Genomic DNA, 14723 nt, shown 5'->3' on the forward strand with positions numbered 1-14723 from the left:
CAGGGAGGAAGGATGAACTGGGGATGAGATCAAGAATTTTGTGAGGGGAAGGGAGGGGGCACGGGGACAGAAAAGATGGTGGAATGAGATGGACATCATTACCCTAAGTACATGTATGAAAACAGGAATGGTGTGAATATACTTTGTATACAACCAGAGATATGAAAAATTGTGCTCTGTATGTGTAATATGAACTGAAATACATTTTATTGTCATTTATAACAATTATAATTTAAAATAAATAAATAAATAGATGAACAAAAAGAATTGTCTTTTTTAAGTGTAGGTTGTTTTGATGTGACTCATGGAAACGCATTGCCTATGACCTAAACTATATATATTTAAAAGGAGAAAAAAGAGAACATCAGCCTGATCATAAGGCAAATTCAACTTCTGTTCATTTTTCATTCTATTTACTATATCTTGCCTTTCCCTTAAATTAAATCACCACTCTTTTTAGTTTCCTCTGTCTCCTTCTTGTATTACCTATGAAAGTACAGGCATATACATGTATATTTTCCCCCAGTTTCCTACATTAACTGCAATACAGCGTACAAACATTATTTTGCATCTTTTTTTCCACTTCACAGTTCATATACTGGTTACTGGTCTCTCACACAGAAAGCCTACTTTCTCCCCCTAGCTGTTTAATAATACATTAAATAGATGTTTATTTAACAAGCTTCCAACTAATAGATACCTGAGTTGTATCCATTTATTCACTATTGCCAAAAATGTTGTAAAGAATAATTTTATAAACACCTAATTTTGTATGAATGCAGCACCAATTCCTAGAAATAAGACTGAAGGTTCAAAGCTAAATGCACTATTTTTAATACATACCATCACTTGCTCTTCATAAGGACTGCATAATTTTGTAATAGTGTCTGTCTTTCCATTTCAACAAAGCCTATTAACAAATATTTGGATTTTTGCCAATCTGACAGGTTAAAAACACAACGTCTTGGAGTTTTATCTTATGTTTCCCTAAGTAAATCTGAATATCATTTTATGTGTTTATGGTCCAACCAAATTTCTTTTTGTTGCTCTATCATTCAGACTTGCTCCTTACTGACTATGTGAATTTTGGCAAGTTCTAGTCCCTATGTCTCAGGTCCTGAACAAAAGACATAAAATGATTACAGCACTGGCCAGAGAACTTCTGCAAAGATTACATGAAAGAAACAAAACCAAAAAAAACATGGAGTGCTTGATATGTGCCAGGCATGTCAAGAGACCAGTGTGGCTATTACCCTTAACAATCCTGAAACTCATTTCTCTTCCTCCTCCTCTATCATATTGCCCATTTTCCCTCATCTCCTGTTATCACTAAAAAGACAAACAGAAAAACAGAGACAATTTATTGAAGGCTTATTATGTACCAAATTCCACATTAGGAGTTTTACATGTAACATCTCATAGATCTTTGTAAGACACTAGAAGTATTCTGAGGAAAAAAGGAAGATTCACAGTGGCTAAATATGTCATCCTAGGCCCTAAGTCTCATAGGAAGCAATGATGAGAATCTAACTGCAGTCTGTCTGATTCTTAATTCTCTACTTCTTTTGATCATGCCATGTTTTCTTAAATGTAAGGATAAGAATGTCTCAGTACTAGCTCTGTGGTGTTACTGACATACTTACAGGGGCGTTTCTGTATTTTCCGAGGCTAGCAAATCCACATTTGAATGAAGACTGGGATTCAAGTTGTTTCTTACAATAGGACTTGGAGAGCTGAAACCTAGAAACACAAAATGAACTTCTTTGGTTTTTGAAACCCTTTTTCAATCACTTGCCAGATTTTCCACAGTTTAAAAAAAAAAATTCAAAGAGATTTAGATATTTCTGTCACCACAAAAATCACAGAATTTCCTTTAAAAGAGATTTAAAAGCAACATTTGTGAGAGGGAGATGACAGAGAGACATTTCCTGCCACAAAAAGGGGGTAGGAAGGGAACAAATATCATTTACTGAGTTTTCTGCCATCTCATGCTGTTCTAGAATGAAAAGGATTTTATATGACTTGCTCTGCCCATCTCATAGAAAAATTTTACGGTTTATATGGAGCTCAATCCTCACCTCTAAGTTCTTCCTATAATGTTGAGACTCCCTAATAGGAATAATTACTCTCCCCTCTGGAAAATTCCTGATCAAAACCCAACAAAATTCTCTAATGCAAGTGATTCCACACATCATCCTGGCCTATATAAGCAGACAGCCAATATTTTAGAAATGAAGTGAGTTATAAGAAAACCACTAATTCTGGGGTACCGAATATCTCTGCATTAGAAACACAAGATAATGTAAGAGGAAAATGAACTGATTTTGTAGTATTTTTTTCACCATCCTTATTTTCATAATTTACGAATACTTGAGAATAAGGATCACAGAGGACAACAAATAAGCTAGATAAGACAGGTAGCCCCAAGCTTACAAATATATCTTGCAAACGTTATTTCATTTACCCTCACACAACCCTTTAAGGCAACCATTTTTACCTTTTTTTTTTTTTAAAGGAAGAATGTGTCAAAGGTCAAGTGACTAAGAGGTGGCAGAATTGGGATTTGAACTTGGACTTCTGTCTCTAACCTGTTTTTCCCTCCTCATTTCACAATCACATGAATCATGCCTTGTAATTCCTGAATTTCCTGTCTGCATCAAATATTACCTTACCTGGTGCTGCGGTACAGCAGAGAAACCCAACGATAATACTGTGTGGATTCAGAAGAGATTTAAATACTGGCTACTGAGCTGGACACCTCTACCAAGCAGGCCAGGTGAATTCCTTGAGATTCTAAGCCAGTGGGATGAATTTCCAAGACCTCCTCCCCAAGACATATTCCCTTCCTATACTGGGTTTGACCCAATCATTTGCCAGGAAGTAACTGCATCTGCTGATACAGTTCTCTGATATTCACACTGACTTCAGTCCTTCTCAGGAGCCATTTAATCATGAAATCAAGGAGAAATGTTTCACATCAAGCTCTTCTGCTGATCTGAAAAGGCCCAACTGCTTATTTACTTAAGTTTGAAAGCTGAGAATTCACGTTGCTGAGTTCTCCTTGAGTGGCCATTGACATCAGGGTGCTGGGACTTAAATCCAGGAGCTCACAAGATGGAGCGGAGGGCTCACTGGTGGTCTGAAAATAAGGCAAGCAAAAATGCCATTTAGAAAAATATGTCATGTAATTTATTGTGGCTTTTCCATCTCAGAATCTCTACTGGAGACAGAAGAACCCCATTTGGATGCACTGAAGGAAGAAGCCTCCATTCACTGAGTAGCCATGGTGAGTAACACCTCACCATCCACATGGATTTCTGTTTAACTTCGGACTCTTCTCATGAACTTGTATTTAATACAAATACCTAGACCCCATCAAACTACTTCAAATTGTCAGTGCATGTCTCCTCTTTATAAAGATCTGTTTTATGTAAGCCTGGCTTCTTACTGTACAATTGGAAAAACATTCAATTATTTATTTTATAACATTTATAATTACTTACATTGGTGGCTTCCATCTGGTTCGTATGTTGCTCCAAAAGCCTTTGCTGGTTTCGAATAAACCTGTTTGAATTAGCAAAATGCAGGTACTTAAAAGAAAATAGATATGAGGACGTTACAAAATCTAACAATTATTAAATACAAATGTATTTGGGATCAATGACAATTCCTTTTCAATTCATAATAAAATACTTTAATCACTTTTTTGCATTTTATAAAGTATTAACCACCTTAGAGAAAACTGTGAAGAAACAGAAAAACATTAAAAATAATAAAAATAACAATCAGGATCCAAGACGGTGAACTAGGGTGAAGCAGCATTTCTCTAGCCCTGTGACCTGGGATTTGAGCAGCAGAAATACTGCTCCAGCAAGACGGGTAAAAGAGAGATTTCATTAAAACTCAATACTGGACCAGTTAGAGTGCCCTAAAGACTTAGAAATGTCGGGTATATTAAACAAGGAAAAGGGACAAAGTTAGAGCTAAGCTGCTTGCAGGAGAATTAGCACACAAAGATGGAAAAAGCTGAGAAATGGATGGTCTTAAGTGTGGAAAAACCTGAGAGTGGAGGGGAAGCTTGCCCTAGGCCAATTCAGAGGCTGTTCAGCACAATAAACCCGTGTTCACTGACAGCTGAGGCAGGATCCGCTTTGAGGCCACCACACTGCCAGCACCAACAGGAACCATTAACTTGGACCTGGGAGCTCAGGTGTCCTATCCAGGAGTTTGGGGCTGGGTCCAATACATAGTCTTAGCAGACAACAGCCGCCTGACCTAGTCTGTGTCTACCAAATCTGGAGAAAAGCAGGCATAGAGAGCATTTTGCTGGGGAAATACAAGTCAGGGAGGCTAGGGAGAGCCCAGCACCCTAACCCCTGTGAGTCCTGCAGCTGGTCCTAGGAGGGGTTGGGAATTTGAACCTGCGGGGTGTGACTGCATGATCAGGGTCTGAGCCTAGGAGAAACAACAGAAGTGGCAAAGGACTGTCTCCAGTGTCCCAGGAGTGGAACCCTGGGGAGGCTCCTGAGGTAGTCTCTCAGCATAGATCAGCAACCGCTGGGCTCTAGACATGTGTATATTTAATACCTCCAGACAACTGGCCATGCATAAAGCACCTGGGGCCTCACTAGACCTAAGCCCTGCCCCTGGGAGCTCAATCTACAGGAACTCCTCTCACAGAACTTAGCAATGACTTCACCCTGGGAATGGAGCTGACAGTACTTCCCATATCATCCTACATCACACAGCCCAGAGGGAAGCTGAGAAGTTTCAAACTCCAACTGGCATCTTGGTGAGCAACACAATAAAAAGAAAAGATTTGACAGCCTGGGGCCCCTACCCTTTCATTCAGTACATACCTCAAGAAGAAAGAAAAAGAAAGTTACCAAAACTCAAATCAAAGTGGTTCAAAGACCTAGAGGTTAGACAAGAAAACCTACACCTCTTAGAAAAAACATAGGCACAACACTCCCTCATGTCGGCTTAGAACCCGACTTCCTCAACATGGTTCCTAGAGTACAAGAAATAAAATTAAAAAATTAATAAATGAGATGGTATCAAACTAAACAGCTTCTTCACAGCAAAGGAAGCAATAAAGAATATGAAGAGAGAGCCTAGAGAATGGGAGAAAATTTTCCCACTTGTACCTCAGTTAAGGCATTAATTTCCAGGATAAACAAAGAACTCTAAAAAGCACCAAAAAACCCCAAATAACCCAATCAACAGACACTTCGAAAAAGAAGATATATGGTCAACAAATATATTTTTTTAAAAAAGTTCAACATTTCTAGCAATTACAGAAATGAAAATTAAAACTACACTGAGATTTTATCTCACTCCAGTCAGAATGGCAATAATCAAGAATACAAGTAACAATAAATGCTGGTGAGGATGTTGGGGGGGAAAAGTACACTCATGCATTGTTGGTGGGACTGCAGATTGGTACAACTACTCTGGAAAGCAGTATAGAGATTCCTCAGAAAACCAGAAATGGAACCACTATTTTACCCAGTATCTCACTCCTTAATATATACCCAAAGTACTTAAAAACAGAATACTACATTGATGCAGCCACATCAATGTTTATAGAAGTTCAATTCACAATAGATAAGCTATGGAACCAACCTAGATGCCCTTCAACAGATGAATGGATAAAGAAAACATGGTATGTATACACAATGGAATATTACTCAGTCATAAAGAAGAATGACTGTATGATATCTGCCAGAAAATGGATGGATCTGGAGACTATCATGCTAAGTGAAATAAGCCAATCCTAAAAACCAAAGGCGAATGTTCTCTCTGATATGTAAATATGAATACATAACAAGGGGGGATTAGAGAAGAACAGAAGTTCAGTAGATTAGACCGAAGTAGATTTGTCTAAAGGGGAATGAAGGGAAGGAGTGTGGAAAAGAAATAGGAAAGATAGTGTAATGAATCTTTTTTATGTACATATATAAATACACCACAGTGAATCCCCACATCATGTACAACCACAAGACTGGGATCCTAATTAGAATAATATATACTCCATGTCTATATAAATATGTCAAAATATACTCTACTGTCAAGTATAACTGAAAAGAACAAATTTAAAAAAAAAAAGAAAGGAAAGAAGAAAGTCAGAAACAGATAACATGTATATATTCTCATTGATTATTTTGTCCATCACAAAGGAAACTACTCCTTAATTTTTCATCAAGATTTTCTTGTTTTGAATATGTACTAAAGGGTTCATGGACTTTTATTCATATACATATTTATTTCTATCCTCTGAAATATAAATGAAAGAAATACAAAATCTTTTCAATGAAATAATATGAGATAATTTCCCAAACTTTAAGAATAAGTGGTAAAATCAAATACAGGAGGCATAGAGGACTCCAAATTTACAAAATTACAACAGACCAAACCCAAGTCACATTATTATGAAAATGCCTAACATACAGAATAAGGGCAAAATTTTAAAACATGCTATAGAAAAAATATAGGTTACATTTAGAGATAAACCAATCCAGATCTCAGTTGATTTCTCAACCCAGACCCTGAAAGCTAGGAAGTCTTAGACTTTTACTAAGATCTGCAAGAAAATGGATGCCAAGAAAGAATACCACAGTCCACAAAAGTAAGCTTCAGAATTGAGGATCAAATACAAAGCCTTCCACAGAAAAGGAACCAATAAATAATTAAAAATCACATCACTAAAAAATTTATTAATATTATGTATATTTCCTCCAGTATTTCTTACAATAAATTTAATTTTAAATAGTTGAAATTACACTTTACATAATTTTATATCCTAATTCAATTGTGTTGTGAGTTATTCAGAACTATAATTTTAATAGCTATAACATTTTACCACATGAATCTATTACTCCTTTAACCATCTTATTCTCAAATACTTAAGCTATTACTTATTTTGCCATTATAAATATTTGTCCAGAACAATTAAAATACATTTAAAGTAATCTATGTTTCACTGTTTATTTCTATTTCTGTAAGACACTTGATACCTTCCAAAAATATTAACCTTTTGTATCTCTGACTTAATTTTATTTGTGTAGGCATTGAGGTAAAGGCAGAAGAGTTGAAATCCTTGTCCAAAGTACAGCTGTCACTACTATTCCATAGAAACTAAGAGACAATGGACATGACTTCCTAAACCTCAGTTCTCCATTTGCTAAAAGGGAATAACAATATTTGAACTACTTCAGAAATCTGTTTTCAGGGGCTGGGGATATAGCTCAGTAGCTCACTGATAAAGAGCTTGCCTAGCATGTTGAGGCTCCGGGTTCAATCCTTAGTGCAATAAAGGAAAACAAAGTAGAAGAAATTTATTTTCAGGGTCAAAAATAGATAAATAGATACACAGATAATCCAGGTAGATGAAGGTGGAGACCCTTCTGTAGTAAGCATCCAGTATGACCATTAGGACACACTGACTTCATGAGCCTTACGGTCTTAAAGTTTACACTGCATCTGAGTATGCACTAGGTTTAAGGATTTTTCAAAAATATATGCTTTTTAATGTCTTCTACTGTTAGTTTTGGCTTCTTTGTTACATTACTCAGTTATGTGTGAGGTAAGAACAGCGTTCCCAGATCAAGCTGTAGGTAACTGATATCAATTTCTTTATTTTCAAAACTATCCCCTGGAAGCATTGAGTGAGGAATTGGATTTAGGGAATGTTGGAATAAGATGAATGTATTTTGTATGAGGGATGAAGGGGAATCTTTGGGGGACCACTGGACTGATTGGGATAGGCAGAATAATAACCCCTCCAAATGTATCTCTGACCTACTCAACAAAACCAGTGAATTTATTAGGTTATGCTGCAAGGGGAGATTAAAGGTTGCAAATGGAATGAAGCTGACCAGTGAGTTGACCCTAACTGGGCATTTATCCTAAACAGTACAGAAGAGCCCAATGTAGTCACAAAAGTCCTTAAACTTGGAAGAGGAGGCAGAAGAGGAAGTAAGAGTGATACATGTAGAGTTCTGAACCAGGCATTGGCTTTGAAGACAGGGGAAAGGGGTCATGAGAAAAAGCAAGCAGTCTCTAGAAGTTGTAAACAGAATCTCCTCCAGGGCCTCCAGAAAGGAAAAACAGCCCTGCCAACACCCAGGATTTAGCCTAACGACATCCACTGGTACTCCTGACCTGGAGAATTCATTTATTATCCTATGATAATAAATTTGTGTTGTTTTAAGCCACCAGGTCCATGGTCACTTGTTACAGCAGCCGAAGAAAACTAAAACACAGGTCTGTATTTTTTCTAGAGGCAAGTATTTCTCTCTGGATCTCAGGACTCAAGCGTTTATCACACAACTTGCCACAGTCACCTTGGCACATGTAGTTCAAAGCTGAACCAGAACCTAGTGTTCACAGAAGTAACCCCATTCCCTGATATCTAGACCAAATAAACTCTCTCCCGACGAAGGAGACCTTTAGGCACTGGACTTATGGTCTGCAATAGAATCCTCCCAAATAAAAACCAGGACACAACTAGACTAAAAAACACATGGTTTTCCTTGGATATTTCTCTGCTTACCAAGATTTACACCATACAAAAATAAACACAGGATGGGACTGTGAATTTCTTTAGTGCTAAGAAAGAGAGCAAGGTTCGCATCATCAGTCAATGCCCCCTCATCTTTTCTTACAAACAGCTGCTGTCCTGGTAGGCAGCAAAGGAAGAACCTACCCTTCTACGGGTGCTGGTTTTATTTCACCGATTCTCTTTTTTTATGCCTCGCTCTTCATCTGCTAGCTAGGAATATAGCCACTGTACATTTAAACATTCCAAGTAATTCTCCTCAGAAATGTGTCTTTAAGGGCGCCTCGTAAATCACTTAAACTGGGAGGAACACCTCTGGCATTTAGTGAAGAGAAGCCACACAAGGGAAAACTGTCCCTTGCAGAATGCCACACATACTGAGAAAAAAGTATCTAGAAAAAGGTGTCCCCCATTGGGCACTGTTGTGAGGTCACTGAGTGAATGGTGCAACTGTGACCGAAGGAGGGCTAAAGAGGGGACACCATCAGCTCACCTCTCATATCCAAGGATGGCATTATTCAAATCCTCATTTACTTGAATCAGCTCAACAGTTACATCTTCATTCTCCACCACCACAAGCAGGTCCATGATCCTCTCCTGCATCTCCCGACATGTCTTGTAAAGTTTCTGTCAAAGAAAGGAGAGTCGTTTCTTCTTCCATGCTAGGCTCTATAGACACAACATGCCAGTCTACATATACATGTGATCACCTCAGGCCAAGTCACCTGTGAGAGCCTACAAGGTGTTCAACTGTGGAAAGTGCATCTTTCGAATTGGAAGGCAATGAGTTATAAAAATGCTTTTATTTTTCTCTGAAAGCCAAAATGGGTGTCCTAAGGACAATACAGTATACCAGAAGCAATGCTTGGACTACAAATTAGAGGTGCTGTATGGGAATTCTAGATGCAGTACTTATTACCTATGCCATGTTGGGGGAAAAAATATTACTCTTTTCTAAATCTCAGTTTTCTCATTGATAGATGAAAAATAACCATTTGCTCCATCTGCCTCAAGGGTTGACATAAAAATGAAATGAGATGTACATAATGAGGAACTCTATAACTAGGAAGCACAAACATAAAATGTTATTGTCGTTATTAGTGATGGGAGAAGAAGTAGTTAAAAAACATTGACAGTGGTATAATTTTACTTCCTGTTATACTGTACTTAAACACTAAGAGTTTACAGGCATATCACATTCCAGTGTAAACACTACCAGGATTAAAAAAACTCCTCACAGGTAATAACCTTATTGAGATACCTAGAATCCCTGCAGTGAGCCACAACCACCATGCTCCAAATCAGTATCTTTCTCACAAGCATTAGAGGCACCTAAAACACACTTACTGATTCCATAATCTCCAGGACTTGGGGTCCGAGGATCTATACTTTTAAACAAGCACACCAAAAAGTTTCTTATGTACACTGACATTTGAAAAGTGCCGCCTTACAACTGACTTCCTTCTAGGCAAACCTCCAATAAACCTGAAGTGCATCCAACTAATGTTATTATCTCCTCCGCCCTACCTTGGCTAGAATTTGCCTGTGTAACATTGCCAACATTAGCCAAAAGCACAGGGCTGATCCTCCTCTTGCAGTGAATGCAACTCAAGTTGCTTAAGCATCACACAATTAAACAATCTGACATTTTCCCCTCAAGAAACAGACTACTGAAAAATTAATGCTTCAGAAGACCATTTAGAATCTCAAACAATCTATATTACAAGACTCCTGAGAGGAAATCTCTAAATAAATAAATCGACCTTTTAATAACTGGCATTTAGACTAAGAGATAAAAGCCACTACCCTCCACAAAATCATAAAAATATTTAGAACACAGATGAAATGAAAAGGGAAAAACAAGGGGGGAATCAGACAGATAGCTGAGAGTGGGTATTAATACTTCCAATGTATAGCCAGAAAAACTGTCCTATTTGCTAATGACATGGCCACCATCAGCCATGGCATGGTGTTGGGGGTCAAAATTTTTCTTAAAGCTCTAGATATTAAATATTTTGTTTCGTGGAGCATCTAGTCTGTTGAAAGTACTGAACTCTGCCATTATGGTGTGAAAACAACCCTAGAAAACAAGAGATGGTTGTGACAAACTTCTAATAAAACAAAAGACAAGTGGTAGCTACATGGAAAGAGAAAGGACTGCAGATGCAATAGGCTAAAAGTAGACCCAGTATACATACCTGCTATGGAATTTAGAGAAATAAGGCTAAAATTTAACAGAAGGCTTGTTTCTCCCCACATCTATAACACAGCAATAACAACCATTTTTCAGGGTTATTGTAAGGACAGGAAATGACTATCTGAAGCCCCACAATGTCTAGTATACAGTGAGTAGCCACGACATATTACATTGGTGACGAGAAGCTCATCTCAATAATTCATACAATCCTCTAATACTTGCACCATCACCTAGGAACCAATATCATGCAAAGCAGAGAACCAAGAGCATCTACTTCTCTGATGAATGAGAATGTTTCCTTTGTTCTTGCTTTAAAGGGTACAGCAATTGTTCCTCTTGTTGCTCACTGGCAGCCTTGCTAGAACAAGGTCAAGATCAAGGAAATACAATGGGTGTTAGATGCCCATGACAAAAATGTAGAAATTAATTTGAAATGAATTTGCAGCCAACATCAATAGCCCCCAGTCATAAGAAGACCCTCCCTTTGCCCTTTCAAGAGCCAAATGGAATGGAAACATGAAAGGAACATCACATCTCTCAGCAGGTTTGCAAAGCAGAATGAGAAAAACCTCTTCAAAAGCCAGCCCACTCTGATCTTTGCAACTGATGTCTGTCTCAGAGGAGGGCTGCATCACCTGGAAACAGCAGAGACCAAGCACCATGGACAAAAAAGATGGGTCAGAGTTCCTCACAGTCGGAACCTGCAGGGCTGTGGATACAGGGAGCCATGGGGAATGAGTCAAGAATGACAGATGCTAATACAAGTGTCACTGACAGAGCCTCTGGAATCACCTCCTTTTATTATAAAGGCAAAGTCAGGCTTCCAAGTTAGAATGAATTTAACAATCAATTCAAAAAGCTTTGGAGCAAAACAAAAAGGAGCTCATTAAGAGCTTCCTCTTCCAACATCCAGATGGCTCTTAATCCTCCACAAAGCTTTCAGGAATTAAGGAAGGAGAGCCCTCTGAACTTTCAGCACAAACTACAGTTGACCTACGTTTACCAAGACAGGGCCACACACTGAAAACAGAAAGAGAAATGTACAAACAGGAAATAGTGTGTTTGCATGAAAGAATCTCTATAAAATAGAGTATCTGTGTGGCAACATCCCTATCATCAGCCCATAACATATTTTTCCTCTCCCAGTGCTTCCAACCCCGACTGCAAGAGATTGAGAGGATGCCTCTATCTGCTAAAAAAGAAAAACTCTCCCACACTCCAAAATGAAACATTTATCAGCTTAAATCAATTGTTCACACAGTTGTTCCTCATACACACCTCAGCTGAACGATGAACTGTCAATAGAATCCTCAGATCATCATTGGAATTCTTTGACTCTTTTGCCCCATTAAATATTGTCAACATCTTATTTCCCTAATACCTATGTCTTCAATAAATCCTTCTGTTCTATGTAACTTCCTTTGTCCTAAGTCACTCATTCTTCAACAAAGTGCATTGATCTATTCAACTGATGTTTAATAACCTCACTCAGTGTGCCAAGCATGTAATACAAATATGCATAACTCCATGAAGCACTGTAATGGCTTTACAAGGATAGGCCTTGGTTACTGTATTCAAGTGGCTTTCTAACTAGTTCAGAGCTAATTTCATACCTACAGGAAAAGACAGTCCGTTAGGGTGGCCATGGTTGTGCATGCCTATCATCCCAGCAGCTAGGAAGGCTGAGGCAGGAGGAGTGCAAGTTTGAGGCCAACCTTGGCAACTTAGTGCAATCCTGTCTCAAAAGTAGAAATAAAAAGGGTAAATAAATGAATTGATGAATAAATAATTTTAAAAATAAAATAGGTTAGCCTTCTACCCTAGAAAAATCAACCCTTGGTTCACAATGAGAAAGGAGCTGGCATCAAGGATAGAACACAGGCTTAGGAGAATACAGTTCTCATTCCCCTCCCTGCTTACTAGTGGGTGGGCAAGCCATCCCTCTTCTAAATATGCAGCTTCGTCCATGACGTGGAAAGTCCCTTCCAAGTATCTTACAAGTTCCTGAGAAGGATAAAGACTTGGTCAGAGGAGGGTGATTTTTCTTTTCTTTCTTCCTTTTTTTTTTTTTTTAATTGGTTTATAGATCATCCTCACATGATCATCTGAGCTCTCTTGATTCCACAAAAGACCAAAATATTTTCTTCGTTTGGTCTACTGGGAAGAGGCAAAAGGTAAGAAAGACTAAAGTGGGAGGTCCTGAGAAAGTTGGTTTCTCAAGATAAGAGGAAAGTGCCCAAGGCCAAATGTACAATGGGCAAGAAAACACATACAGGAAACGGGTGTTGCAATTCTTCATACTTGTGGCCAGGGCAGACACCCACAGCTCATCACCACATACCTGAGATTGGCTGCAGCCTCACACTCCCCTCTAGCAAAGGAAATCCAGTCCCTGCCCAGTTAAGCACAGTGAGTGATAAGAAACGGCATCTACTGCACAAAATGGTTTTATGACCCAAAGGCCTAACAGAGTGCAGGAGCCCTGTGAATCAATAGCGTTTCAGGATCTAATGGCTCAACATGGACTGGAGGAACAGAGAGGGAGTTCCAGGGAAATACATTAGATTTCAGATGGAAGGAAACAGGTAGGAAACAGGTTCCAAAGAAACAGAACAACCAGTAGAAGGTAACCTCAAACAGATAAAATTCTGGTTTTAACACTAACAAATGATAAGACTGTAGTCACTGGTTATGTGCTAGAAGAGCCAGACAATTTCTGAGTGGAGGCTTTCCTATGGCTGGCCACCTTTCTTTTGCCCTGCAGATCCACTGGCCACTTTCTGCCAGGGAAGCTGGCTTGTAGGGACCACACCACCAGGTCCGCTGCCCTCTGGTTTCTGACTGGATTCAGCTATCAGGACAGGGACGGGAAGCAGGAGGAGAATGAGGTCTGGATGGTTCCACTCCTTCTACCAACAACACTGCTATTGTCAAGGCTGCTCTCTCTGCATTATTCTTTCCTTTGGGTTCTTCCTCCCATCTGGCTGCCAACTCCTTCTAATGACCACTTGGGTTCATGATGCAGCTTTTGGAAGCCCCAGCAGTTCTGAGGGCAGCAGCTAGGGAACTAGCACATCATCCTAGGTTCCTCCCTCTTACTGATCTCAGTAGTGCAGACAGATGAGCAAACCTTTGACAAAGTAAAATGTAAAGAATTCCTTTGCTTCTCCAAAGTCTACCTTTGGTTACTCTCCTTTTTTAGATCTTTCAGTCAGATAGGTTCCTTGTCCTTTCCCTCCATAGCAGGTGAAGAAATCAACCACAGCAGAGTTACTTAGATTTTAAAACTTCAAATATGGGTCAAAAGAAATTTGGAATAGCCTACCCTACACCAGATCTTTATCTGTTACTGCCAAAAAGCATGGGAAGAAAAACAAAGTTTCCCATCTAGCAGTCTCTGTAAACAAGTTGATTGGATGCCAGAACCCATTCAACTTGAATTAGCTAGGAGCAGTATTCCAATGTTGATTTATAACCTAAATCTCTTTACTATTCAAAGCAATACACAACCCTGAGCTCTGGCATTAAAACAGCAACCCACAAATTCTCATCATACTTGTAAGATTCAACCAAACATCTGCACCCAAGGACTCAGACAAAAAGGCATTTCAGTCATGGTGAATAAAAGATAAAACTGGATTCAGGTATTTAAATAGAAGTGTGTGCATTTTTACCACAGGGCTCTTTGCTACAAATGGATGAGACTATGAGAAACAAGTCATAAATCAATTCATTTCAGAGGTCTGACTGGCCTGTGAAGACCATGTGAAACTAGAAATATTGCTATGGCCATTTTCAAAATCTATTATCTGCCACATACCCTTTTACTTGGATATTTAAATTTTAGTTTAACTCACTAGTTAACAGGTTACAAAGTCTCTACACATAAAAGACTCCAATTGTGGATTTGTTTTATTTATTTATTTATTTGTTTGTTTTTTGGTGGTACTGGGATCGAACCTAGGG

At 38.7% G+C, this 14723-nt stretch overlaps 1 protein-coding gene across 3 annotated transcripts in view; it reads right to left on the minus strand.

Moving 5' to 3' along the window:
- Positions 1-14723, minus strand: part of Tom1l1 (target of myb1 like 1 membrane trafficking protein) — a 42619-nt gene that overhangs the window by 12166 nt on the left and 15730 nt on the right. For all 3 annotated transcript variants that reach the window (XM_027924782.3, XM_071603793.1, XM_071603792.1), the window contains 4 exons: positions 9054-9187; positions 3504-3564; positions 3022-3139; positions 1644-1740 (listed from right to left, as the gene is read on the minus strand). In XM_027924782.3, the coding sequence (XP_027780583.2) occupies positions 1644-1740; positions 3022-3139; positions 3504-3564; positions 9054-9187 (410 nt within the window). The remainder of the gene's footprint in view (positions 1-1643; positions 1741-3021; positions 3140-3503; positions 3565-9053; positions 9188-14723) is intronic.

This window comes from Marmota flaviventris, chromosome 17, assembly GCF_047511675.1.
Source record: "Marmota flaviventris isolate mMarFla1 chromosome 17, mMarFla1.hap1, whole genome shotgun sequence".
Classification (NCBI taxonomy): Eukaryota; Metazoa; Chordata; class Mammalia; order Rodentia; family Sciuridae; genus Marmota; species Marmota flaviventris.